Source organism: Tetrao urogallus (assembly GCF_951394365.1).
Source record: "Tetrao urogallus genome assembly, chromosome: 5".
In the NCBI taxonomy this organism is placed as follows: Eukaryota; Metazoa; Chordata; class Aves; order Galliformes; family Phasianidae; genus Tetrao; species Tetrao urogallus.
In genome coordinates this window covers 17809757-17835250 of record NC_136818.1, presented here as the reverse complement: position 1 = coordinate 17835250, position 25494 = coordinate 17809757, and the positions used below count along the sequence as shown (strand labels likewise).

The window sequence follows — 25494 nt, the reverse complement described above, 5'->3', positions numbered from 1 at the left end:
TATGCTTTAAAGGGAACAGCATCCTGTGAAATTCCCTGGAGGTGGGTTTTATCTGCTGTGTATGTAGCAACAATATATTTCTGATTGTGGGGACAGGTTATGTGTCTTCCCTCTTGGATATACACTGCATTTATGGTCTTGGGCAACTTTCTATTACCTTAAAAAAAAAAAAAAAAATTCAGGAATTCATTTATGTCTATGTGGCACAGTCGGTCAAAACTAAAAGTCTGTTGGAGTCCATCAGGTTATGCAAAGTGCAAAATAACCCAGATGCATAAAACAGAGGAGCAAAACACTAGGCATTAAGATCCAAAATGTATACTGAAGAAACTCCTTAGCTTTACACTGCTTTGAGTAGTAATTTCTACTTCCATGTCATACAGCTGTTAAATCACCTTTTTCCCCAGCTTTGCCATTCTCATCCTCAGAGCTGAAAAAAAGAAAACAAAGCCAGTGTTATTTTAAGTCAAACTTCATATTTCTGGTACTAAAATCACTGTATTTAGAATAATGAAGAATACACATACCTCCAATGGTGAATCCAGCAGAATAAGCATTGTTTTAGTGTTACAGAAAGAAATTAGTAGAAGGCATTAGTTCTGGTTACTTTATTGCAAAGTGAGCATATATTTAAGAAAAAAAAATCCCATTATTGCTACTTGAAAATTAGCACAGCTCTCTTGTTTCGTTTGCTACCTTCACTAACACATTGCAGACAGATGGTATTGTCCTTTACAAGATGCTGGCAGATTAAAAGGATGCATGAATAATTAAACAAACCCTTTGTTTAAACTGAACTCCTCAGCAGGAGCTGTAACTGCTTGGAAACCTTTCTCTTTTATGTTGATATTCAGAGAACTTTCCTTTTCCTGGCGCAATGAGTCAGGGTGGCAGTTAGTCATATTCCCAAATTAAATCTGACAGAGCAATTTATGTGTATAAACATCAATATGGCTATAGTCTGTAGCTGGATATAAGGTAGATTAGCTCGAAAGTGACAGTGCCGGGCAGATGATTAAATGTTAAGGTTATTTTTAGAACAGCAATATAATGCTTTCGTTTGATACGTAAGAGCCTCCCCCACTAAGCTGTTGATCTGAGAATGCAGTGGCAATAATCTTCAGCACTCTGACCTGGTAGTTTGAAGAGTCCCCCAAAATAGCATCTCTTCCCTACACTCTGTGTACTGGGACACAAGGAGGTCAAAGCAGCTGTTTACTTGATTTATGTAGGTCAACAAATGTCCAGCTCAAATTCTGTTTTGATCTCTGAAGCTTCTGTGGTTTGCAACAACAGACACCTGTGTGTAAGCTTATGTGATGGGACTGGAGATGTTAAGCTTGGCTTACAAAGAACTGAGTACTGTCTGCAGACCAAAGAATTCAAGAGGATTTGAATCTTGCTTGTTGGGTTGGGAGAACAATTTGTCTGAGATGTCATTTAAAAATGTGCCTCTGGACTATTGATTGCTTTGCCTTTTAGAGCACTACAAAAGAAAGTGGTGCACAGGACACTTTCTTTATTAAAAAGTTTTCTTGCACAGTGTTTAGCACAAATGGACAATTACACAGTTTTCAAGGCTGCATAGCTTCCAGTGATAAAGCTAGCTTATGTAACCAGATACCTGCCAAAAGCCTTGCACTTTCACTTCACATGAGACACTGCTGTATACTGTCTGGGAGCTTTCCTGCTTATTCAGCTTCAGGTTTTTTTTTCTTCTTCCAGTTAACCCATTATGCTAGCTCTTGTTCCTTCACAAGGGCTTTTATTTTCCATAGTGAATATTTAATCTTCAAAACATTTGCATCACTTAAGTAGAAAGAAAATACACTCTAATAAAATGAAATGCTAGCAGGATAACTATAGTGTGTCCATCCTTCTCACTTTGGCATTTCTGAAAGCATGTACCAAGCTCACAGGGAATTGAAAATTGCTACCATATGGAAGAGTGTCCTTCTTGTCTGCCGCCTTGGGGCCACGCTGAAAACTACTTATTTGATCCCATGATTTCTCTGTCTAGACCGGTACATGGAACATGTTCTCTGCTTCCTAGTTGTCCTTTGCCATCACTAGCTTTTCAGTAACTTCCTCTGAAGGTTCATTTCTTTTCCAAAGCAACATTGTCACATAAGGGAACCTGTCCTGTGCTTTCTTGCTTTCTGTTCCTTCTGAGAGCCTTCAGTGTCTGTTTAATATTAAAATGCTACAATTGCTTCCCAAAGCTTTCGTTTCAGAATTTTGGAGAGGATTACTTTTGTTCTATAGCTTGTTGTTTTAGGAATGAAGGATGAGGGGCCAAAAATCATCTTATTTCTTTCCTTTTCACTGGTGGTGTGCAGGGTGAACCTAGTAGGCTGAAGCATCAGTGACTGGTTTGAAAACCAGTGTTTTTTTTTCCTCTTAAGGAACAATGCTTTGTCATACATTGTTCTAAAAGTAAGAGGCTTTCCTGGTTTTGTTTCATTTTTACAAGTAGCAATAGGATTATGGGACTGCTTAGGAAAAATTGAGTCATTTCCTGGCTTTTTCCAGAGATCAAAATGCCTTGAGGAGTGATGATAAGTAGGTGAAGGGACAAAGAGGAAAATGGCTTAGTTCCGTAGGCCACTGGGAACTTCGAGGCACTCAGCTGGAGGCAGTGCTGAATACTGGGGTGTATTTTTACCTTGATGCCATTGCCTTAATTACTATTAATTGGAACCATGATTTTTCATAAATTGCTGTATTCTCTTTGGCATAGTAATTGTAAATAAGTGGGTAAGAACAACAGAAATTGATAGAAGTTTCCAAATATCTTTGCTATGTTTGCCTCTTCCTCTAAAGTCAGCACTAGTTTTCCACAAGATTCCAAAAAAGACTGTTCAGAGACTGAGTGGCAGGGAAAAATGAAGCTTCGAAAGTTTTTTTTTCTGGGAGATAAAAATAGGCAAAGATTGTTACAGGCAGAGGTGCTCAGCTAACTTTTCAGCTAACTTGTTTGTCTGAATGGAACTTGTAGCAGAAATGCTAAGTCACAAGTGATTGAGCACCTGGTGGAAGGTAGGGCCAACCAAGGGAAGCCCAGGTGTGTGCAATGACCCTGAGTGACTGAAAGGGGTAGGACCAGGGTCCACCCCTTTCAGACCTCATTTAAGGGCTGGCAATGGAGGCAAGGGTATTTCACTGGAGATCCATGCCTATCTGAGGCTTTCTGAAGGTAAGCAGCCTCTTTTCTTTGTTTCTGTGCCCAGGACTGTTGCGTTTAAGCAAGTCCTCCCTTGCTGCTGCCTAGGACTTTGTCCCTCTGCTGGCATTGTTGTGCTTTCCGTTGCATTACAGTACTTGTGGTTTGTGGTTACTTCTTGGAAACCACTTTCCCGGGGTCTATTCCACAGAGCAGGCTGTAGGATGAATTGTTTTGATAGCAACCAGCTTCTAGATGGAGGGGGGGGGGGGGGGGGGGGTGGAGCGTGGATTCTCTCTCTCTATTCTATCTATAGATATGCGATGGAGGATAATTAAGAGACTGACTCTCCAGAATAATGTGCTGGAGCAGTTGCTGTGGAAAGGCCTATCTTGCCTGTGGCTGGCCACTGCTGCTTTCAGCTGCTGGCATAGAACTGTTGGCAACAGCTTTTGCTCCTAGGGGATTTGGGGAAAGCACACAGGTAGCAGAATTGGTGCTTGAGGGAAGCAAAGGTCCTTCTGAGTGATAGAAAATTCAGTGACCTGATTGATCAGAAGTGCTGGGCAGCACTGCTGGTATTTCAAGCTGTGTTGTGCATGACTGCATGATGTTGTTGATGCTCCTAATTTGAGAGCGCTGATTAACAGCTTTTCCCTATCAGTGCAGACAGTTGCACAAATACTTGAAATTCCTTTGATATCCAATGCCTGATTTTTGGCTTTGCTTTTATTGTAAATAAATACTAGTCTACTACTACTAGGCAGGGCCTTGTACTTTCACTTCTAAATTGAAAAATTACTGAGAATATACGTGTGAAGAGAACAGAGGAAGAGAATACAGAATCAGATCTTCTGGCCTCCCTATCTGGCCTCCAACTCAATGGTTTTTTTTCTTAGTGTGGAATATGATTGCTATCTGAAATTTGATCTGTAAATACTCTTAAATACAGTTTAATTATATGCTTTAAACTACAGCATAAGTATGCTATTTTTCTTTCAATCTTTCTTGCTGTTATTCTTTCAGCCTTTTATTATAAAACTTAGTAGTAGGAAACAGACATCTGAATGTGACTAGATAATAAAGTGTTAAGAAATAATACTGTTGACTAACCAAATGTAGGAAGGTAAACTTTCATCATTTCTCAGAACCTATAAAGATTAGGTTAAAGTCAACAAAAAAAGTTAAAACTTGCATAGGTGTTGTTAAGGCGAGGCCGGAAATGTTGATTTCAGAAAAAATGCTAGGTATGGCTTGTTTTTAAATAGTCTTTCTGATTTAACGTGCAATTTAGATTATGTGGGAAGTACAAAGAATGCAGATAGGCACAAAAAAATTGCAGTAAGACAGCGTTAAAAAGCAGTGCTGTTAGACCTAGTAGAAATGAAAACTATCTTTCTAACTGAGGTAGTATTAATGAATCCTTTAACTGTAACTTTAAGTAGGACCACTTCTGATCTGTGAAAATCACAGAAATTCTTTTTTGAGATTGGTGGTAGTTATCGCCCCCAGAAATTGGATATGGTAACTAGTGCATTGCTGAAGATGAAATTGAGCAGTACTAAAATGCAGATTAGAATTTGTTAACAAAAGAGCAAGGAAATGATTAACAATTGTGTATTGGTCCATTAATTGAAGTACTGAAGTGAAGTGGCTGTTACCAGATAGAATAGTATCACTTTGCTACATAAGTGAACAGCAGCGGCATGATTTTCTTTTTCTGTTACCTGTTAGTGAAGGATCTTCAGTACCATCTCCAGGCACCTGGCTCTGAAGATGAACATGGTCTGTAGGTGAGCTTAAGCGTTCTTCTTGTTCTCGTAGGGAGATGGAATTTTTGTGGGGTGCATTGTTCATGTTTGTGCCTAGGCTGCTCACGGGGTTTGTCTGTGTGACTTCTGTGGTTTTCCTGCTTGGTGGCTGGTAAACCTGACTGTAGTGGCCGACAGGATGATATGATGGTTTCTCAAATTTGCTGTCATCATCGTCATCATCAATGATAACTAATTCTGCACGGATAAGCCCATCATATCTCGTCAACTTCTGGTCTGCTTCTGTGTCGTCATCATCAATGCGCTGATAACCCATGAAAATCATTGTAACTGGTTCTGAATCATCCACGTAACATGGCACAGCTTGGACCATGCGGTAATGAACATCTTCCTCATCTTGAGGTGCAGGGGATGCTTCATTAGGATGACAGGAACTTAAATGCCTTGTTTCATCCTGTATTTCTGTTGTATTCTGAAAAGTTTTTAATTCCTCGTGTGCAGCACTTTTCTCATTATCTAGCATCTTGTTCTCAGGATTAACATGTACTTTCTTCTCTGGATCCGAAAGTATTGGAGAGGGAGACTTTGGTGTTACCTTTTGAAGATTAAGCCCGTTCTCTTTGTGTTGCTGTATAAAGGGTTCTGCCACAGGGGAAAATTCTGTCTGACTGCTGAATCCATTTATCTCTCCTTTGTGTGTGTCCTCCAGTTTCAGTCCAGAGATTAATTTGTCTTTCTGAGGAGTAACTGGCCTGCAAAACTTGTTTGCAAACACAGGCTCATGATACTCTGTGGGAGACTGGGAATTTTTTTCATTTGCCTGCCTTAGAAGGTCTTCCACCTCAACAGGAGCAAGTTCATCCATCCTATTTTGCGTTGTGCTGCCATTTGAGGACACTGCATATACTGACTTCCTACCATCATCGTAGACTTTAATTCCTGTCTCTTTAAACTCGTTTGAGGGAAGAGGTATTGTTGACAACACTGTGCTTTCACCTGTCTTCATGTCTTTTTCAACTTTCATTTCCATTGCAAACAGTGCTGTTGAAAGAAACAAGTACTTAATCTGATGATGAAGCAGCTGGGAGATGTTATAGAAGAGTCCTGACTGATGCAGAATAAATGTCAGACTGAATTGGAAAACATGTAAAAGTGTAACATCTGTAACCAATATACTAGGTTCTCATTTTGAATCTCCCTCTTCTGTCAAAATTTGAACTGGAGAAAATATTTCTTATTGGATTTACCTCTTGGAGAAAAATAAGCTGCTGAAAAGCCAATATTTGTGATGTGACTGACTGAGAAAGCCAGATTTAACGTTGGCTTCTAGTGGTGTACTTGGCAATAGCAATTGAAAAACCTTGACATGCGACATTAGTTTTGGGCGCTCAAAGGGGCTAGGAAGAAATAATAACTTGATACTGGCTGCTCCATGGGTGTAACTACTGGTTATAAAACATGAAGGGGGAAACTAAAAATTATGATAGGTAGAGGAATAAGTTACCAGAGGGAAGTGTCGGTGTTGAAAGCATTTGATCTCAGTTTCAAAGGTGCAAGCTGTGCACCAGTGTCCCAACTCTCAGTTTTGATGACATCACTGATAACATAATATGGCTTCATTGAGAAGAGCATTGTCCTGTATTGATAATACTTATTCTTTCCTTAAGGCTCATTAGATTCAAGGTTTAGGAAGCTTTTGCAAACACTGGCACCCTTTCCAGTCAGTGGTGAGCAGTACCTTTTCTCTTTTCTTCGTCATCGGTGGTAGTGTGACCTGCTCTTCTCAGTGCAGAAGGTCTGAAATGCTTGGGAAGGTCGGGTATGTTGGCATATATGTAGTCTGCTGCCTCTGAATAAAGAAGATCCACTATGAATTCATTTTTTACTGGTTTCTATAAGAACCTTTTTTTTGAATTGTTTTTTGAGTAAACATACCTCCTTCAATTCCTGCTCTTTCAATCTTCACAGACTAGGAAAGAGAATCATTGGTAAATGTGGATTAGTCAACTTCAAAACTGCAAGGTAAAGAAAAACACTGCCTAGTTATACACATGACTTCACGATGAGAGGTACCTAAAGATGGAGTCTGCTCAGCTGGATCATGGCATGTGGGAAAGAATTTTTTTTTGTCATCTTTCCTAATATGATCTCAAGTCACACAAAGTAAGATAAGGCATCAGAAAGTTAACAGTGAGACGGCCACACACTGTGGCCCAAACTGGTTGTCTTCAATGATTCTCAAAGGCTACAATTTGATGTTCCAGTTATGTAACTCTCATCTTATTTTTAAAGCGTATGTGTATTGTTAAGAACAACTGGAGAAATGAAGCTCAGTTTCATCAGGACTTTTTTTTTGAGGTTTTGAAATATCAAAATGACCTTTAGACAAAAGTGAATGATAATGTTAGGTAATGTTTCACTCTCCCCTCTCTAAGGGGAAAGTTCGATGAGGTTTAACCAGTCACATTGCCTGAAGGAGTGCAAGTTGGTCTCTGCATCATTATGACTATCTTTTGCTGTGGTGCAATGTTACTGATTGGTGGCAGTGCTATTTTCTTGTTATGTGCTATGAATGAGTAATATGAATTGCTTTCTGACCTCCATCCCTTGCCCCAAAATGCAAATGGAAACATGGGCACTTGAACAGTATAATTTCTTAACCCCTCTTTATGTTTGAACTACTGTTGCTTCAGAAAAAAGTTCATGACCACTCACGTGATCTAGCTAGTTCTTGTTTCCTTAATTATGACGATGAATGTCTAGTGCATTCTATGTCTTGAGTAAATTTGGTACTTACCTTGATTATGTCTTCTGTTGTTTTCTCAACTGATTTAAGTTTCATTAAAATAGCTTCTTCTTTAGCTGAGACTTTAATTTCCTCTTTTTCAAGGGCCTCTATTTCCTTCTCCAGTCTGCAATTGCAATTCATTTTGATTTAATACCATGTAGAGAGCAATATTGCAGATTCAGTTAATGTTGAATGCAGACATTAGGAAGGCTAGCTGTAAATCTCGCTCTGATATGGAATCAGCTTAGAATTTCACATGCCTCAGAAAAAGCAGAAGGTATTCTCAAAAAAAAAAAAAAAAAAAGAAAAGTATGTGTTACAGGTTCCTTCTGAGCCCACTGTGAAAGCAGCGGGTGAGATTATGTATTTTTCATTAGGGAGTAAGTAAGGAACACATACCCCCTCACAGGATTTCCTCATTTTAAGCAAATTTTCTCTCTCCATTGTCTCAAGGAATTTGATTGTCTCCTGTGTAATTACAATATAGGAAACAAATCTAGTTACTGACACTAGGGTTGTGACTTTTTTTCTTCATTCTGCAAGTGTACTTGCATCAAAAAATGCTAACTCTTCAATTGTAAATGTTGACAAGAACTAAAGAGCTATAGTAGGTCACCTCTAGTGATGTTCTAGTATACAAATTAAACTTCAGGAGGATCATGCAAAGGAATGTTGTAGGCAATATAGAAGCTGTAATTCCACCAGAACCACCTTTATCCATTGAAATAACATTGCATCCATATTTCTGAGAGAGAAAATGGGTATTATGCTGATATAGCAAGGCTTTGTTTGATTAACAAAAATACCATCTGCAAGTACTCTTAGTAGAGTTAAATTAGGTAAAATAGCACTTAACTAACTTTCTAGTATGAAAACTCAGTAACCCAGAGTGGTAAAGGGCTTTCTGAAGGTAGGTTCAAAGTCAGCAAGATAAGTCTCTACAGTTTTGCGTATGTGAGTGTCAGTTCTGGGATTTCAGGAAATGAATGTAACCAATGCCTGATGAAAAAGCTTAAGCTTGATTCTGGAGATGAAGAAATGCAAGATAATACTGACCTGAAGCTGGAGGGAGGGAGATTGAGAGAGTTATTGCAGCATTTCTCACAGCAACACAGGCTTTTGTCTAGTCTAAAAAACTTAAAATCACTTAGCTTTAAGAGTTCCACTTAGGTTTGTAAGCTAAGACATTTGCAGCCACGCGATTGTTTCCTAGCTGTTGATCACTTCTTGTGTATGTGATTCTCTGGGAAGTGCTCAAATCATGTCTGGAAAGCATTCATTTTCAGCAAAACAGAAGTAATGTAAGTTGCAGTGGATTAATTTGTCAGGACAAACAGCCTGGAAGGTTTGTGTCTGCAGTGCTGCTCAAGTAATGTCCTCACAAGCATTACAAATCCATTTGCATGAGAAATCGCGTAGTTCGTATAAGCATTGACATATCACATCAGGTGATAAAATGTGCATTTATGTGACATTTTCTGCATTAAGAAACAACTTTTAACGGTTCATTTTTTTTTCTGATTGCAGCTAAGTCTTGTCAGTGTGACTGCTTTACAAAGACTACAAGCCTATAACTTAATATCAAATACACTAACTCCAAGTTCTCTAGGTCAGCACGATATTCAGGACTTGGTTCATCAGTCACATTTAGTATTACAAATCAGAAGTATCTTGTCAGTCAAGACATGGCTCAAAGTTATTTTCTTTAAAAGCTCTCATTATGTAAAAGATCAAAGCTCAATAGTCAGAATTTCTTTTGGGCCGTTGACCTGTACATTACTTAACAGGGGCTACTGCTCCCTTTCTCTCCTCAATTTGTTATATGCTTAAGCTATGCTATACAGTTTCTTGTACACTAAGTAAAATTTTTAAGGTATCTCTTACTAACGTTTTCACTTTCTTAGCACTAAGATGCTTGATGAAACACTTCTAGTCAGGAAGGTCTGGGACAAAATATCTTGTCTCTGTAAACATGAGAAGGAGAAATCTATGCCTATTCAAGGTATAACCTATAAGGTAAAATATCTTGGTCAAATTCTTTTCTCTGATGTGACTAAGTGGCAATGATATTAGGGAGGTGTCCCTTATTTTTTCATTTTTGTAGTTAAGATGCTCATTCTGCTGAGGCACGTATTTGTTGAGATTTAGATAGAAGCTTTGTGTTGTAGCCTGGTAATCTTGGAAGTAGCTTCTCCGTCCAGAATCAAGTCCCTAATTCAGCTCTGAGCTGGAACTTGATCTCCTGTATAGCTTCAGTATCCTTGTTCATCTCTATCTTTTTTGGAATTTTTTTTTTTTTTTTTTGTTTTAACTTAAAGGAAAAACAAAACAAAAGCAAATTTCAGACTGTTTTGTATTTGACTGAAATAACATCCCTCATTGTTTTTGAATCTGTCAGAAGTTGGTGAATGAAGGTTTAAGGCAACTGGAAATGACATCACAGATGCTACGATTAATCATAAGATGATCATATCTGAAGTTAAAAATATATGATAGACTGTATCCCAAAATGCTAGAAAAAGAAAGCACTGTTTTACTTCTTTGATTCTTACCAAAGTCAACATCAGTAAAAGGAATCTCCTCTTTTTATAGCAGTAAGCAGACACAGTAGTTACATGCAAGCCAGCAGAGAAATATTATTTAACTTCTCTATGATAATTTGAGGAGTTTGAATAACATTGTGATTCTTGCCTTTTCAAACTCAAAATCATGAAACTGTGCCAATAGATTTTTGTTTTTGTTTTGTTTTGTTTTTTAGCTGCTGGTGAGAATCTTTTTTTTTTTTTTTTTTTTTTTTTTTTTTTTTTTTTTTTTTAAACACAAAAATGGTATCTCAGACCTTAAAACTGTGATGTGAAGAATAGCATGTTCAGGATGAAATTAAGAAAAAAACAAAATACCCTTGCAACTCTATGAAAGAAACTAATGCAATGACTGTACCATGTTTCTGCACTTATAAAGAAGTATCTAATATTTTAAAATGTATTTTTACCAGAGACTTGATTGCAATATTATAATGCCAAAGATGTTTATAAAAGTTCAGAAGCATAATGAACCAAAGGATCATTAAGTTTTGCTGTACTCTGAACTCTAATTGCTGCTAGACACAGGTAGAAGAGAAATCCTGGAAAGATATACTGAGGGGAAAAATAAAGACTAATTCAGTGCTCAGTGGGGCTAAGGAAGAACTGTACCTCTCTCTCTGTGTGGAATATTGCAATGAGAACTTGTCTCTTTTATACATGCTACCAGTATTAAGATGTAAATAACTTCTTGGTTCGTTTTCAGAGGATATTGTTTGCATGCATGCTAATTCAAAGAAATCAAAGTCCTTTTGACTTCATACAGTGGAAAAGTTTGACTTATCTCTTTCTAGCATTTAAGTCTTTAGAAACTTCCTAAAAATGTCATTGATTCAGGGTATTTCGTAGTTAATCACAGTTTGTGTTTTGAAAGGTTCTAGCAGCTGCACCGGTTATTATTTACAATAAATCCTTTGAAAGAGCTGCTGCATCTTGCAGGTGAATTAAGTATGATGTAGTTACTGTACGCAATCAATCTTATGGATGGTAAGTTATTTTAGAGGGGAGAGTAAGTAATACAGAGCCGGGTTAAGCAAGGGGCTTTAGAAGCTGAGTTTCTAAGTTGTAGGTTCCTCTGCCAAATCAGTAGCTGAATTAGAAATACTACAGTGTATACTTGACTGCTACTGGCTACCAGCTCATCTGTTGCAGTTGACACCACTGCCTCTCTAGAAGAAAAAGGTGTACAGGTAAAATGCAGATAGCAGGATACCAGACCAAGGAGAAAAAGCAGCTTAGCAAGTCCTTGCATGTTTTGAGGTGAGTCAAACGCTTCCTTGTAACAGCTCTGGAGTCTATGCACCATTAGCCTGCCTTCAGGTATCACATTACGAACTAGATGAGTAGTCCTTAGTTACAAGTTGCTGTTTAGTGACTAATTCTGTCAAGAATGAACGTTCTTTGCTGCAAATCAAGTGATAAAACGAGACTGATTCTTCGTTCACTGTATTCCCTGACATGAGCCATGCACACATGGCTGATTATGAGCTGCACCATATAAAGATGGTGAGAGGAAGAGATGGTGTAAGTGTTGTTTCTGTCTGTAGCCAGAGTGCTGAGCTACTGTAAGGTGACACAGGCTACCCTCTATTCACTGTTTTATTGTCGATACAAAGAATAGAACCTTCCCTTTTATCTTGAAATGCCCAAATCCTAACTGATTAGTACATAAATGCAAACTCTATTTGACATCCAAGTAAAGATTATTTCAAAATGGGGGCCTATTTAAGAAGGTGAAAGAAACGCCTCTGTTGGGAATAACATGCCTACAACTGCAAGCAATTCTCTCAGTAGAAAGAAACAGGCTGTTATGTGGGTACTGGGAAAAAATCTTTAAAGCTTTTTTTTTTTTTTGAACATTGAAACTGGAAAAACAGAATAATTATCAGAGTGGTCAGGATCTACTTGAAGCAACAGTGAAACATAATAATCAAAGGCGTGGTAGAAAGAATTCCATTGAGCTTCTCGATATGCCTTGTTTTTACTGCTTGACAAGTATATACATGAACAGTATAGCAATTTCTGACTTTGTTCAGAGATGTGACTTCATTTAATGTGTGCGAAATCAGGCAGGCTTCTGCTAGCTTGAGTGCTATCTATGGTACAACAAAAGTATTGTGCATGTGTGGTTGCAGTTATGTTTTGTGACTTAGTGGACTTTGTTCACTTGACTTGGACTTGATGTTATTAGCTTTTCGTGTCTCTGACTGGTTTGAAACTGAGTGGGGTCTGAACAACAAGACATGGTACCTGGAAAGACTGCACAGATGCTTCTGTAGAGGCTGTTGCCAGAAACTACTGAACACTGGCAAAAGTATAATTCATAGGTCTATGTGTTTGATAAGAATAAATCTGCTTAACCTGTTAGTTCAGAGAGTTTTCATGTGATTCAAGATCTGTTCTCTCTTCATTCTTCATACATAAAATCTAATATTCTTGCTGAACTCCTCTGTATAGCATGAGGATAAAAGTTGTCAAAGTCTCTAAGGTGTACTGATTACTTAGTAATGGGAGTAAATATAACAATAATGAAATTGTTTAAAGGTCTTGCTAGGAAAAGAAACATCTAAACTGTTCTTATAACTTCAACAGTGGTATAAACTCCTTTTCCACTGCTGATTGTTTCAGTAGTGTTTCTCCATTGTTAAGTCCATGGTCAGGAATTGGTCAGTGCATTTCTGCACTGATTCTCATTTCCAGGATGCAGATTTATCTTGAGCTCTGTCTTGGCTGTTGTTTGGTGCACTTTTTTTCTGGTTACCATCAACACTAATTATTTTCTGTTTGCTGTACTGCAAAACGCATCCATGACAGATGGAAATACTTGCTACATATCACTTTGTTGTACTTGGGAGGTTTCTTATTGTAAAAGCGAAGACTGTCATTTTCTGTTACATTTTCGGTTATTTTTTTACATTTTATGTTTATCAGTTGTCTGATGCATTTCACTCCAAATGAATGAGCTATGAGCTATTTCTAGAGTTAGGAGTCTTTTTAAGGAGGTGCAGAGTGGGTGAGCTTGCCAGGAGAAGCTCGCAAGTAAGACAAGTTAGTTGATGATACTGATATTAACAGCAGGTGGTTGTGGAAATATTTAATTAACCATGGAGAAACAATCAATTCTAAAAATACTATGAAACATTCAGAAGTTTCAGTAAGCCAGTGTAGTAAAATAAGTAGCCTTATTTTTGTAAAAAAATAAACTATGTTTGTAATAGGAAGAGAAAGGCCAGCATATGCAATCAAACATTTAACATTTAATGTACAGTTATGCAAGTCAGATACTTCATTTTCATCATTATTTACATTGCTGGTTTATGGTTGAAATCTCAGCCATCTAGATACAAAAACATTGTTTGTTTTCATTTGCACGAAGTAGCTGTGGATGTTTCATCTTTGGAGATGACCAAGGCTGAATTGGATGGGACCGTGGGCAGCTTGACGTGGTGGGTGGATGGTGTGGGACCAGCCCACAGCAGGGGATGAGAACTAAATGGGCTTTAAGGTTTGTTCCGACCCAAGCTGTATGATTATGCAGGAAAAGATGCTTTATGATTTCTCTTAAGTGCAGGATTATAAATAGGAGGCAGTTTAAAAAAAAAAAAAAAAAAAAAAAAAAAAGTAACAAAACAAAACTGGCATCCCTGCATTTGGCCTACAAGGAAAAGGTGCTTTTATTTTTCCAGACAATGTCAATCAAGTCTCTGGCAAAAATTCAAGTAGGGATGTATCAGACACATTTCTATAGTTAGGCTAGTACAGGCTCAGGCATATACTAAGTTTATGAGCTCAGGAACTTCATCTTATACTTGTTTGGTGTAACTTGTGTGCTTATGTGATGCAGTACTAAGCAGACAGCCTTCCCATTCACAGTGAGTCTGCAGCCAGCCCTTGGCATCTTACATTTGTGTGTGCATACATATGTAAAATATACACGTCATTTAAGTAAGCAATCAAGTACAAATGAATGGCTTGGCACTCTTATTTTTCTTTCCTTAAAGCATAATGTGTTTAGACTCTTTTCAATGCCTTTGACCACCTTCTAAAGTATTTAGAAGCTTCTAATTCAGGTAAACTTCAAAAATGTATTATCCTTCTCAACTCCAATGTGGAATTAAAACAGAGAACCTAAATCTGCCTGTTAATGTACCCCTACAAATTAAAGGAGATTTTCAGTTTTGAAGTTCTATTTTGATTACTGTTTTCTATTTGTAACTGTGATAAATTCTACTCAGGCTATAAATAGCTTATATGGCTGCATTCAGAGAAGTAAGGTGTATGCATTCAGAGAAGCATGGGCACGGTAGAAGATTAAAACTAGAAACAGCACAAATAGAAATTAACAGCACCAAACTGAAGACAAAACAACAATTACAAGACAAGCTTTAAAAGACTCTTCAACTATAGCTAGAAACTCAGGATTCTGAGATGTTACGAAGACATTATATATGACTATGTATGATCTTCAGCTCTTTTTGCTGAAATCTCTTGACTAGTATGATAGGATGGTTTTTAAGTCTCAAACCAGCTTTCCAAGTCTTCCCAGAAATAGGATGGGGGAGTTTGCTACCAGTGTTACTAGGAGGCAGCTCAATTACAATGACTTGGGTGTGGGGCGTCCCTGAAGTATGTTATCAGGTAACAGATTAGACTTAAATGCTGGAGATTAGTACCTTTCCTGATGAAATAAATACTTCAATGTTCAATAAGGAGGTGCATGTATCAGAAGTCCATGCTACTGAAAAAGAAAACTTTCGAACATTTACAGACCTCCATTGTAGCAGCATTGCTTGTTTTCTTAGGTGTCATCGAATTAATTGGCAGCAGAGTAGATTATATTTAATTCTGCTGATATTATCCTTCCCACAACAATCCACACACCAAATCTGGATCATGACTTCAAAAAAAACAAACCCTCCTCACCAAAATTATTAGTGCACAAAGGAGACTTCAGCTACATGTCCAGCTCTTACTCAAAGTCGTAGCATTTTTTTAAAATCTAGTCTATCCTCCTTAGTACTCAGAGAAGCACTGAGCTGCCAGTGGGCTGGTGCAGAGCAGCTGCCTGCTTTGTGCAACTTCCCTGCCACTCTGAGGCCAGCCCTTCCCCACACATCTCCTTTTCCTGGTGATCACACTGTCATGGGGACTCATCTCACATCTTTATAATCACCACCTCTGGGGATGTTTTCCAGAGCACACTGTCCACACTGTCTGTTTTCTACTGCTCCAACAAAAATTCTGCAGAGGTACCTGAAAAGCTCTGTTGATAAATGTTTTCTAGCAAGAAGTCAGCTTAATTATAGGACAAATGGGAACCAGAATTATCATTTGCATTAGAGAGATGGACGTGACAGGTTTGCCAGAAGTGTGTAAGAGGACAGTGGAGGGAGAGGAGAGCATGGAGGAAGGCACCACTGAACTGAAAGAGTAAGAAATAAGGATGATGATTCTTTTCTGAATCTAAAACAACAGAAACGTTTCCACTTGGCAGTGGTTGCTAATGGGAAGTACCCGTTGGTGTGCCTGGATCTGTTCTGTGTGTTGAGCCTTTCTGTTTTTGGGAAAAGCTACCTTTGCCTAAAAGCATCCACAATTACATCCATAGTAAATAAAGGAAGGAGATGAGGAACTGCCTGTGTGGTTCAAATTCGGCCCTGTGTGGGAGGGCAGCACGATGGAATGAGATTTATAGTGGCATTTTTATAAAGGTTACAAGAAGGACCTTCACTGCGACAGACTTCTGGGGTTAAAGTGAGGACACAACAGTATGGAAGATATGCAAGAATAAGACAAGTGATAGGCAAGCTAGGCAGCTCGTACTGGTCAGAAGTGCTGAGTTCTGGAAGAAGTCAGGTACAAAAAGTTGTGCAGGATCTACTGAAACAGAACTTCTTACGTGACTTACTGTTATTTCAAAATTTTGATTTAATAACGTCTATCTCAAAGTGAAACCACGCTCAGTGATTGGCTTACCATCAAGTACAGCATGACGAAAGGAATACTCTTCAAAATATTGTGCAGTTTAAGAAAATTCACAACATAGAAATCTGCGTTTTGTGGGCTTAATTTTAGTTGACCAGAAAATTGAGCAGGTTGCTTTATGCTGCACGTCGAACCACTTCTATTTAGCCCTCACTGACACTGTAATCTTTCACAAGGAAGAGAGAGATTTTTAAGGAAGGACCATTTTAACTCAGACAGAGGGGCAGCGGTACTGCCCTACCTGGAAATGTCATCTTCCAGCTCACGAGTTTGCTGTTGGTCCTCTTGATTTTGCTTTTGCATTTCTTCCTGCTCTTTTGGTGTGAGAGAACTGAAGCCATCCAAGAGCCATTTTTCTCGTAATGCCTTTTTCTGATGGGGAAAAATAGAGTTGTACTTTAAAAACTGGGCTAATCAGAAGTTTATTGTATTTATCTTGCTGTCATAGATGTGTTTTTGTGCTGTATCTAGCATAAGGCAAGGGGTGAAGGGGCAAATGCCACTGAAAAAAAACAAACACAACTGAAGATGCCATGTTTCAAGGTTGACTTAAAAACAAATTCAGTAAGAACACTGTCACATTTGATTTGTTCATCCAGTGAAAAGGTGGAGGGTATCAGTTGCTACCTGTAACAGATTAATATTTCTGAAGGTCAGAGCACCACTTAGTAAAGTAAAAGTTTGGGTCAAAGCATACATGTTACAGACTCACGCAGAAGGCTTCAGTCAGAAGTCACCTGGTTCCTTGACTGATGGTGCTACACAAATGCTGATAAAAGATGAAAAGCTTCTGTAAATGAGATTGTATGGGGTGGGGAGAAGAGATCTACAGGGAGTCAGTGATGCAATGATATCTCCTGAGTTTATAGAGAACTTGGGTGATTAAGTATTTTATCTGGTGAAGAGTGGGACTGAAAATGTGAAGCCTGTGATGTTGATATCTGGTTAATGTACCTGCAGACCTCCTACATGTTTAGAATCCCTACTCTTGGGTCAGTTCAGGGGTCACATATCTATGCTCTGATCTGTTTAGTGCCTGTGGAGATTTTTGTACAGTAGTGGCTTGTAAATAAGTGTCTTGCATGTGTATGTATATAGTCTAGCTAAGTAGATCTGTTTTCAAATTCTGAAAAATCTGGCTGTACACACCGATTCTTATGGCCACTCCACAACATCAACAGTTGCATGTGAAAGTAATTCCATAGTTCAGTTACTTTTGGGGAGAGAAATATTAATGGAGATAAACTTCAAATTGGTAGGTTAGAGGTTGTAAGCCAAGCTTTCTTTCTTTTCCCTTCCTTCAGTTAACTTGAGAATATAAATCCAGGTCTGCCTTAGGGAAGAAGAGCCAGAGCTCTTCAGTGAAACTTCTTCAATAAGAGGGAAAAAGTATGCATATAAGGCTTTTAATTAACTCTGATTTCTCTTTGCAATTTAGATTTCTTGAGCTGTCTGATAGCCATGTTTTTGTTTTTTTCTTTTTATCCCTCTTTGTAGCTTTGTTAATTGTAGGATAAGGCTGAAGACTAAATTGGATTTTGACCACTGCAGCTTTGAGGAAGAGTAGCACTAGCGAGAAATCTGTGTTACTCTCATAGCTTCTTGGAGGGTTAGCTGGGGTCTCTACCTGCCTCCTGCACACTGAATTATTTAGAACACTTCTTCCTTGTCTTTTTGCTGTGAGGTTTCATGTGAGGTTATTACTGAGACCCAGCTGGTGGTAGAGGATGCATATGGAACCTTACTGCAGTTAAATGCACATTTTCAACTGGCTTTGTGTGTGACAGCTGTTCTGATAGAAACTGCAGGTATAACAGGCTTGTTGGGAACTGTGGCACTCCTTGGTAGTATTATTTTGCAGCAATTAGGAGCAGTGCTTACAGACACGCTAGCCCTGCAGGACAGTATTGCCTCACAACGCTGGATCCTAGGATATCTGCAGGAAGCAGAGGCTGCTGAAGAATTCAGTCTTGAGCCTTGACCCTGGGTTTCCTCGGCAGCCTTTTCCAACTTCATGGCAACGGTATTTTAGGCTCAAATGAAAGTTGCAAATATTTTAATGGGGTGGTTTTACCCGATCTGGTAGAGGCTTGTAATTTGGTATTGGCATAATTCTTATTGATCACAAAAAATATCCCTCTCCCAAGTCAGAGGGAGCACAGCTATCACCTCTGAGTCAAAGTATAGATTTTAGTGTTAGGAAGTACTCCTGGAAATAGGAGATTTTAATCCTGCTGGGAACTGACAGTTTTGCTCTGATGAGTCAAAAAAATAAATCTCTAATGCCTTGTGAAAACTGCAGCAAGGCTGATACTGTAGTCCTCAGAAACTGATAATATCCCTTGAAATCAAATCAATAAAATATGTGTTTTCAGGTTAGACCCAAGAAAACAAATTCCCTAAATGCAGATGTAACACTGTGGTGTTATTTTTGCATTTTCCTAGAATAGTTTGCTGCTGCTCACAACTACATATCATGAAATTCCACAAATTTTCTTAGCTGCATCTGGAAGAGTGACATGTTACATAGCAGAAACACCCTTTGAACAACATAGAACTTTTAGGTGTTTGTCAGAGAGGGCTGCTCTGCAGAAGCACTGGCACAGTTGTGCTGTCAGGTTTTTATTTTTCTGCTGACAGCATTTCCTTCTGCTGTAAAGCATCTTCAGTGCAGTACTAGGTTGTGCGTGCTTTACCATGTTATAGCTCTAATATGAAAGCACATTTCATACAGGTCTTGTTACTTCCAAGGAAAAAGATGCTTATACACTCTGATCCGACAAGACCATGGAAATGTCCTGAATTCTGGAAAGTGATCCTTTTCTTCTGTGGTTCATTGTGACTAATGTATGCAAATTCTGTGAATGATGTCCTAAATGTGCTGCTGGGTTAAGTCCACTGTAATTAATTCTTGACAAGGTTGAACCAACCCTGAAAGGTTTCAGCTGTGCCTTTGGAAGGCACAGGTGTTTTGAATTTGCAGGCTTTACTCTCACATTGTAACAGCAGTTTATCTTAACAGTTTGCTGAGAGAAACAAATGCCTCCCTGGAAGCTGGATGTGGCTCTGGGCAGCCTGGTCCAGTGGTTGGTGACCCTGCACATAGCAGGGGGTTGAAACTAGATGATCATTATGGTCCTTGTCAACCCAGGCCCTTCTATGATTCTGTGATCTGTGTAACAGTGGGAGTTAGGTCATCACTCTTGTGTTCTGTTAAAAACAGTAGTGATGAATAGGGGGATGTCCAAACAGATAACTCTGTGTCCTTTCTTTTAAGAAGAATGAATTATTTTGAATTAATAAGTCAAACTTGAAATATAAATTGCAGCACTCTATACATGAGGAGGAAGACAGACACATGTTCATTATTAGTCACAATTTTGTGACTGTTATGAGATTTGGAAGATATTCCTTTCTCACTTAGGTAATAAATTATACGACTGTGTGTACTCACAGTCACTATCTTGCAATAAAACCCTAAGCATGAAGCACTTTCTCATTGGCTTGCCTGTCCCAGTAAACTAACATAGTATAACTTGGCTTGACAGAAAAGAGAGGGTAGATGAAACCTGGGAGCAGGTGTCTGTTTTGAAGGGGATTATGTTTTAAAAATGCTCAATGAGATGTGCCACACCCTAAATACTGCATTCCACGTCTTGCTTGAAAAACTTTATCTCCTCCTACATAATAGTGCATTTAAAATACCATAATTGCCTATTTCTAGAAACAAAAATAGGATTTTTTTTTTTTCTTCTCCCTCTGCCTGAAAACAAAATAGTTCAATTATACCTCCTGATTATGCCATTTTCCATACTAAGTGAGGTTGCTGTAGTGGAATTAGGGAGTGAAAATATCTAGTCTGAAATGTGAGGCTTAATTTTCAGCTGTGAATTTTCTGATTTGGATCTCATTTTATGCCATAAAAGTGACTGAGTAGCATTAGCTTTTAAGTATGATTTACGTTCATTTATTTATCACCAAAACTTGATGCTTATTAGAGTCAAATGGAGTCCTGCCAAGATTTCAGAAAGCCCTGAAAATTTGATAGTAAAACCATGACTTAAATGCATGGAGATTTGCATTCCAAAACTCTTATTCAAGTTGAACAACTTAAAGCTGTGTCTTTAATTATATAAATCCAGCAACTTACCTTTAAATGCTGGTGTTTCAGTTTTTCCTCTTCTATTTTTCGACGCTTCTGTGCAATTTCTTCTTGCAGTTTTCTTTTGTCCTACAATTTAAGAGAACAGAAGAATGGTTTACTTGGTGCTAAAAAGAGTGTGTCTCGTTTGTTAGGATGATGAGAATAAAGACTAATGCATCCCTCTTAAGAGACAGTTTATTCAAGAGCTGATGTTTTGGAGATATATAATCTATTCTTTGACCTTCACACCTTTCCTTAGTTAGGAAATATTCCTGATCTCAGTGTATAATTGGCCTTTAAATAACTGATCGTTAGTTGAGTGAAGCATGACAAGAACTTGTGTTTACAGACTGATACAATATTTAAAGAAAGTAAAGTCTTGGATAAGGTTTCTAGCCAGAGAATGAACTCTTGATTTATAGTATTAAAAACATTCCAAGTTAATTTAAATGTCCAATAAATATTAGTGGAGATATGTGCTAAGAGTCTGCAGTTTGAAATGCGAAGTAGTACATAAAAATTCTGCACTGAAAGAAATTATTTTGAAGGTATCTGCATTATAACTGAGTATAAAATTAGAAACCTGTTCAGTAAAGGGTTCTTTTGTCTGTTCCTCTTGTTAGAGTGATACACTACTTTTCCATTCTGTATTTTTTCTCCTGAATTTTTCTACTTCTGTCCTTCAGTGTTCTAGCTGTATTTTAATTTTCCTAGTTGGTAATAAGCACCTATTACACAATTATCCATACAAAATAGGTTGAAATATGTTGTCTTTTGTATAGTTAGTCAAAGAAAGCTGAAGATCCAATGCCAGAAGCTAAATTCAAGAGATGTAGAGCATGCAAACCCTGTGTTGCCAGAATAAATTTTAGAACATTACATGACACTTCCTACAGTGCACTGTGTGAAACGTAGTCTACAAATGACATCTTGCTGTACAAAGTTTTGACTACTCATACGGTGCAGTAGATGTTTGCCCCTATGTACCTAAGGGATCCATGCTTCCTCTGAACTCCACGCTGTGCTTCTGAATGGAAGTTCACTCATGCTCTTGGGTTAATATGGCCAAGATTTACTTATTTGGAAAAAGCTGCTTAATCACTTTGCTTGCACATCAGTGTAATTTAAAACTTGATCTTTTGTCCTAATTTTCACTCCTACTGAAACATGTAGGACTTCTTCACTTTTGACTGTAAAGAATCATGTTTCAAAGTGGGCCTTTCTGAAAGAAACGGAAACGCGCCTACGGAGCGGTGTCTTTCTAGCTATCTTGTGTGCCAAGTCTGCAAGTTTGTGGTACCCTTCCATAGCTATGCCTATGTTGGTGTGCTTGGTCCTGTGGCAGATGCCATATGCTATTAAAGCCAATAGAGCAGCTCACGTTCTAGCAAACATGTTTTGCTTTCATGTCGCTTTCAAGAAGTGGTGCTTGGTTATTGAGAGGTCTTACCTGGAGGTATGGATGTGCATGTCTAGTGGCGTAAGACAGCAGAAATATTGTAATTATAATCTTTAAGTGTTTCTATTGTTATTCATTTTTCCTGTAGGAAGGAGTATTTGAGAGAGGATTGAGCCTAGGGTTGCTTGTTTTTCCTCAGTGTGTTTGCTACAGCAAACACTATGGTTTTATTTTAAGATATGACAGTCTCCACGAAGAGAGCACATGGAAGCTACAAGTGTTTCTTTCCAGAGCATGAGAGTATCAAAATTTGGAAACAATGGGTTTTTGCTTATTGCTGTGGTACACACAGAAGACATGAAAGAATTTGAAGCCCCCTAGTGGCTGTGAGAGTCATATGCTGTAAGCAAGTCAGACACTTAACAGCAGAAACCAATTAGCTTTTATTGCAAGTGTTGTCTACTGCTATGTACACCCAAGTCCCCTTTGCTATCCTCTTTTAGATCTTATACAATGAACATTTTGTTGGTAGCTCTTCAGATTTTAAGATAGGTTGTTTGGGAAACATCTTCCTAAAGCCATGGAATAACTTGCTCTCAAAGTGTATCATATTCTTGCACAACTCAAACTGTTGATTCTCGAAGCTGATGATAACTTCACTTTAAGATCTTTCATTTCTGCAGTACACTGAAGCAAATGCCCTGAGTTGTTTCAATTAAATGTTACGAATTGATGGACATCTACCAAATTAGAGAGCAAATAGTTTATGCAGCAGGTGTAATAAATGAAATTGTGGCCAGAATCCAAGCATGAATTCCTGTAAGACACTGGAAGCTGCCACAGACTTCTAATTTTATATATATATATAGATGTGTGTGTGTGTGTATATACATATATGTATATATACACATATATAAAAATGTGTGTGTGTATTTGTGTGTGTGTATATATATATATATATATATATATATATATATATATATATATACATATATACACACATATACAAAATCCAGTATTCCTCTGGTAGCAAAGTTGCAGACAAAGGATGCTAGCCTTGTTATGTGCACAGAAATCCTTGGCAGAGTGCTGCCCCTTTTGTCCTGACAGATACCAGGAAGTATTAAAATACTGCAAGGCCTGGATTTCTTCTCTGCAGCTCTAAAACATTTCTTATCTTTTGAGCCTGTACACTAGAGACAAAGTCCAGGTTATGAGTTGGGTTTAAACACCGTTAGAGTAAACAAACAAAATTATCTAACTGACCCCCCTCTCCTTCCCCCCCCCGAACATTTCAAATGACCTTATTGTGGGTTTCAATCAGTAAATATGATAAATGGACCTACTTCTTTTTATCAGTTGTTATCTATTAAAGACAATCTCAATCTTATTCAACTCCTGTAGATACTGAGTTCTCACACCTTTCAGTTCTAATGAGTTTTGTTTTTAATTTTGCCAAATTCTGTTTAATACTTTGGCAACTGAATAGTTTGGAGTGGAGATGAAATCAGAGGAGAATTTGGATTTAGCCATTGATTTTCAGAGTCACTTTAAATGTATGTGTGTGTATATATATATATATATTTTTTTTTTAATAACTCAGTAGTTTATTCAAAACACAGACTTCTGAAGTAAATTCCCCTTCAGAAACAGAAATGATTTTAAGTCTTCAGTTTTAATTTCACTCAGCCCTTATTTTTCCCCCTTTGGAAAACGACAGGTAGGAATTTGCTTAATTTGAGCTTCTCTTTTTTTCTTTTTAAGGTAGAGCATGAGTTCAGCAATTTTGTTTAATTCCAAAATGCAGAAAGGAAAATCTTTCACCTCTCCATTTTGTGAAATAGTAAAACTGAGTTGTTCTGGAATTCTCTATCTGTCTTTTGACCTGCTGTCCTTCAAGCAAACATTCGATTGTGATGATAGCAATACGTATTTTAGACTGTCCAGTAGCAGCTTGTACACGTACTTTCACTACTTTAAATTCAATTTGAAAGTGTAACACAATCAGTAGTAAGATCAGTGCAGGCAACTTAGCTGTCTTGATCAATAGCTCATAAACCAGGATCAAAATGAAAGAATTTCTAGAGAATGTATTTTTTTCTTTCTGATGTGAAACATTCTTCAGGAAATGCACAGTGACTCATTAATACATTGTTTCTAAGCTGATTTTTAAAAGCAAGTTAGAACTATAAGCACTTACTGTTATGGCCTGGAGTCTTTCCTTCAGCAATTCAGTTTCGTCCATTCTAGAAATCAAAAACAGACAAGTAGTGGAGAAAAACAGAAAGAGACCATAAGCAAAAGCCTCTTGATGGGGCTGCAAAAAACAGCTGAGGTGATTTAATCCAATTCCAGAGCAGAGGGAAGGCAGAATTTTTGACTTGTCGGGAGAGTCCCTGAACAGACGAGCAGATCAGTCCAGACAGACGCATGTAATGAGGGTGTGTAGAAGAGGCAGACGTGAAGAGTGCTGGCATGAGTTGACTGACAAGTTGGAACAGTGGAGCACAAACCCTTTTCCTTCAGAAGCTGCCAACTCTTTGTTTTAATGTGCTCTGTTAGCATGCCATTGCTTCTTTAACTGTTAAATGCCCAAAACAGAATCTGCCAGGGCCATGGTAGAAATATCATTATGTTTCTGTTTCTTTCCTTTCTGCATGCCTCTGGTGGCAAGCAGATATTGTGAACTTAGGTATTTTTATTTCTTGTGAAGCTTGTTTTACCTGTAATGTTTTAATCTCTTGTAATGCTAGCAGTGTAGCTGGTGTGGGGTTTGTAGGGACAGCACCTTTAACTTGATTTCCAAGATGGATTTTTAGAGAAGCTGTATGGATAGCTGGAATAATGTTTTACAGATACTAACCTAAATGAAATGAATTTTAAACAGTCAGCTATAACGTTAAATGCTAGTATTAGCTGAGCTGTAATTGCTCAGATTATCTCAGACTCAGTGGAAGCTTTGTCTAAGTAAGGATTTTGGGATCATCATTTCAGTGTCTAAAACGACAGTGCTGTGTTAGGTGACTGCAAAATGACTCTCACACTGAATTTCCATTCTGCTGACTTGAAGTTTTTTTTTTTTTCCTGCGTGCTTCTGCTGAAAACTGCATTATGCTCCTCAAAGGAAGGTGTACATTCTGACCTTTCCAATTCCAGGAGTGGGAGTCAGCCTTCCAACATCAGCTTAGGAAACTTGCAAAACAAGTGGAACCGCCTGCAGTGAAATCCAGTTGTGGAAAAAATACTGACACAAAAGCAAGATAAAGATAAATTCAAACAGCATGAAGTTGTAATGTGAATCTGGACTCTCTTACTCTCAGTATCATGTAACTCAAGTCTTTGCAAGGGTGCAAGGACACCAGCATGAGAGTCAGCATGTTTTGTTGTTTTTTCTTTCTACTAACACATTGAGATGACTGACCCCAGCAGGATTGGGTGAGGTGTTTTACTTTATGTGTCAGTCTTGGCAAATCAGGCTCATTACTAGCAAATTCTCTAAGATGCTATGAGACTGAATACTTGAAGTTACATACTCATAATCCAACACGAACAAATATTTAATTTCAGTTTCCACCTTTCTTACGCCATCCCCAGTCCACATACCGGAGCAGACTCCTATTCTCCACACAGAGACTAAGGATGCGTTAATGTTGTTTTCTGC

At 38.1% G+C, this 25494-nt stretch overlaps 1 protein-coding gene across 1 annotated transcript; it reads right to left on the bottom strand.

The window, feature by feature from the left end:
- Positions 1-386: 386 nt before the first annotated feature.
- PALMD (palmdelphin) lies at positions 387-24081 on the bottom strand (the record flags this gene model as incomplete). The annotated part of the gene is made up of 8 exons (XM_079536480.1): positions 24034-24081; positions 20441-20521; positions 16532-16662; positions 7733-7847; positions 6871-6904; positions 6674-6784; positions 4891-5976; positions 387-430 (listed from the first exon to the last, which is right to left on the bottom strand). Exons 1-8 carry the CDS (start codon positions 24076-24078, stop codon positions 387-389), a joined length of 1647 nt encoding a protein of 548 aa, XP_079392606.1. The 5' UTR covers positions 24079-24081.
- Between the last annotated feature and the right edge of the window lie 1413 nt (positions 24082-25494).